Source organism: Poecilia formosa, unplaced genomic scaffold (genome assembly GCF_000485575.1).
Source record: "Poecilia formosa unplaced genomic scaffold, Poecilia_formosa-5.1.2 Scaffold574, whole genome shotgun sequence".
In the NCBI taxonomy this organism is placed as follows: Eukaryota; Metazoa; Chordata; class Actinopteri; order Cyprinodontiformes; family Poeciliidae; genus Poecilia; species Poecilia formosa.
The window spans coordinates 75693-79192 of record NW_006800513.1 but is presented as its reverse complement, the minus strand read 5'-3'; the positions used below and the strand labels follow the sequence as shown (position 1 = coordinate 79192).

Sequence of the window (3500 nt, the reverse complement as noted above, 5' to 3'; positions counted from 1 at the left end):
TAACTGTTTTAATACAGACGTTACATGAGATCCTTCTTGCCCACAGCCATGCATGTACAACTCCAAGAAACTTGGATGATACGAGTTACAACATTTAACAACATTCCCAACATTGGATCTGAGGTATTATTGAATTGAATTGAATTGAATTGAAATCTCGCTTCTTTCAACAATTATACGACACATTCAATGTAAAAAAATGCTTTGTTTAAAAAGGTGTTTTCTAAATTAAACCAAAAACAGACTATATGTAAGCTTTCAATGCAGTGATGAGTTAAATTGAACTATAGATTAATAAATCTCACACCATAAAGTATAGAATGAAATGACTTTATAAATGTTTAAGCCTTAAACAGTCCGACAAGGCTAAAAATGCACATATTAAAGACAGCAAAATTTTACTCCTTCCAGTTTTACATACCTTATAGCTATAGTGCAGACTTACAGGGAAACACGTAAAGCAGTGAATAATACAGTTGACTATTAGAATATACTTCAAATATTACAAAAACATGTTTGTGTAAATCTTTTTGCTTTGAAAATTGATGTTGAACACGCTAAATTATAACATTCACAGACATTAAGTAACTAGAACTTTGATGTTTTTCTTGGTTTGCACAGCAGGTTTTAAAACTGAGCCTCTCCACTGACAGCTAAGATTCAACATGAGGATGGGTCTGATAGTCTGGTCTCTGAGGCCATAGATGAGGGAACTCAGGCATTTGGGAAGAACAATTATACAGATATACAGAAAGACCTGGATACGCACAGCTTCAACTCTCCCTAGATTCTTTGAGATGGCTATAATCAGTGAGTTGTATATTGTCGAGGACATTGTCAGGCCCATTTGCAGCAGATGCAGCAGCAGGGTTCTTCGAGCCTTGCTGGCTGATGCTTTGTCAGTGGAGGCAGAGTGAGCTGCCACAATGATGCCAGTGTAGGAGAAAGTGACAGTTACACCGCCGAGCACAAACAGAAAATAAGTGAAAGCTCTGTCATATAGAGCAGACACCGGATCGAGAAACACGCTCTCTTTTCCACAAAAATCCATCATCTCTTTGTGCTGCAGGTCTTGGAATGAAAACTTTAACATTAAACTTAATTGTGAAACGACGTGTAATGAACTGACACACCAGATAACACAGATTACCACTCCTGTGTTTCTGATGGTGATGATGGCACTGTGTCTCAAAGGATAGCATACAGCTATGTACCTTTCTAAACACATGATCACCAGTGTAACGATTGAGGCAGAGAGTGTTAAACTGCTGAATGCCGTTAGAGCAGCACAGACCGGATACAACAATGTCAGTCTAAAAGAAGACAGCAGAAACATTGACTGACTTTGTGCCAGCTGCACAGTGTCTGCAAAGAGAAGGTTAAACAGCAGAATGTAGCGAGACGTCTCCCGAAACACCTGTTTGCTTCTCAAAGTGTATAGCATGGTCATGTTGATGAAGAGAAACACGGCGCACTGCAATGTTGTCATGATGGAAGTTGTCAGTATCCCCAGAAGCCCCTCACGCTGCAGACTTACAGTGGTATTTAACAGAGTTTGATTAGTAAAGAACATGGCAAGCAAACACTAAAAATATGGGACTGTCACACACACAACACAGTGAGATAATCATAAATACACTTCATTATTAGAACAAAGATAGCTACAAAGATGTCCTAAATTTCTTTCCATCAATATGCCTCCTTTACATGCAAACAGTGCCAGATCTAATGATTGAACCTTCCATTCTATACTATTTATCTGATCAGTGCGGACACACCCCTTGCGTCTCACTACGTTTTTTCTTTCGTCATGTAGTAAGAAGTTGTGATGTAAATGTCATTGAAAATAACTATCAGTCATGAAGCCACTGAAAACAAATAAACACAATTGTTAGATTTTTTTCTTCAAGCAAAGCGAGTTTAAGTGTGGTTGAATTCCAGCTTTTAATCTTATACGTAAAGGAGTCGATATATAGTCTTTGCACTCTTTAGTTGTACTGCATTTGCTTGTTTTGCCACTCCTGAATGATTCAGTCTTGAACAAAAAATAAATACGAAACAATTTTTTTAACCAATGGTATTAATAAAAAATACTTGTCTGACTGCCTGTGCCAAGTGTAAAATTTGGTGGAGGTGGGATCATGGTGTGGGCTTGTTTGTCAGGAGCTGAGCTTGGCCTCTTAGTTCCAGTGAAAGGATGCTTCCATGGCGAGGTGTTCCAGGCACGTTCCAGCAGGAGGAGACCCAGAGGAACACCAAGGACACGCTGGAAGGACAATTTTTATTTACACACACACACGCACGCACGCACACACAGGACCTTTATCAGAAGCTCTGCCTCAGTTTTTAATTTAGCTTTTATAGGAATGATCAATTAAATAACTGACAAAAATGTAAGTAAATGGCTTGTACAACACTTTTAATAGGTCTTGTACAAGCCAGAGGATCCCAAAGCACTTCACATTACATTCAGTCATTTACCCGTTCATACACTGATGGTGACAAGCTACTGGATAGTAGCCATAGTTGCCCTGGGTCACACTGACAGAGGCAAGGCTGCCATTCACCAGGCCCTCTGACTGTAACCTGCAGGAAGGGAGGTAAAGTGTCTTTAATCCCCTTAACATGTCAAGGACACAAAGATGGAGGCGGACAGAGCGGTCAGTAACCCACTGATCGAGGGATGAACTCCTACCACCATCATCCCTCTAAAAAGATTTTTTTAGTGTACATTGACATATGTTCGCTCATTTTTTCTCATTTCGATCCTTTTGTGTTTCAGTGTGAAGTGTGTGACCATGCATTGGATTTACGTTTTAGAATAGTCAGCTGTGCTTTCATTTATTAATTTATCCCTTTCTTTTGAGATACTCTGTAGCAAAAGAAAGTCACATCCAAAAGTTGGATTTCTTTTAGACTTTATTTGTTAGAAGTGTGAGCTGTGTTGGTTTTGTCTTTGGTATGATGTAACTCTGAGGTCTAACGAGTAATGCTCCATGCATTTAGCTCAATCCTCATGATGGCTTATTTAGATACATTAAATATTCATACCCCTACTCATATTTTTTCAGTAAATATTGACCTGATTGCATCATAAAAATGTATAACAGTCACTTTGTGTCGGTGTGCATAGTTTGAAAAGTTAAATGATAAGGCCACTAGAGCCGATAAAACCTTAAAAAGAGTTACTTGTGGCGAAGTTTTGAAACAATTTTGAGTTTTGCTACTTTGGTACACTTTGGAGAAGTGTTTCGCACAGGGATCTTAATGTTCTCCAGTCTGGAGAGCATTGGAATACTTCTAGTATTCTTCTGGAATACTTGAAGTATTCTAGTACTTGTAGTACAAAAAAGTACTACAATGTACTTCTGTGCATACTAGTAATGCAAAGACTTGTGGCAAAGGTCATTGGGCCAGAACTCGAACTCATGATGAAAGCCACGTCGAGGGCCATGCAACTCTACCCCTGCACCACAGCAGTGCCCCAAAAGGCAGAAACA

At 39.1% G+C, this 3500-nt stretch overlaps 1 protein-coding gene across 1 annotated transcript; it reads right to left on the bottom strand.

Annotated features, from left to right (window-relative positions):
- Positions 1–2256, bottom strand: LOC103129757 (olfactory receptor 1571-like). Its single transcript, XM_007540946.2, has one exon. The coding sequence runs from the start codon at positions 1571–1573 to the stop codon at positions 581–583; it is 993 nt and encodes a 330-aa protein (XP_007541008.1). The 5' UTR covers positions 1574–2256; the 3' UTR covers positions 1–580.
- Positions 2257–3500: the final 1244 nt, after the last annotated feature.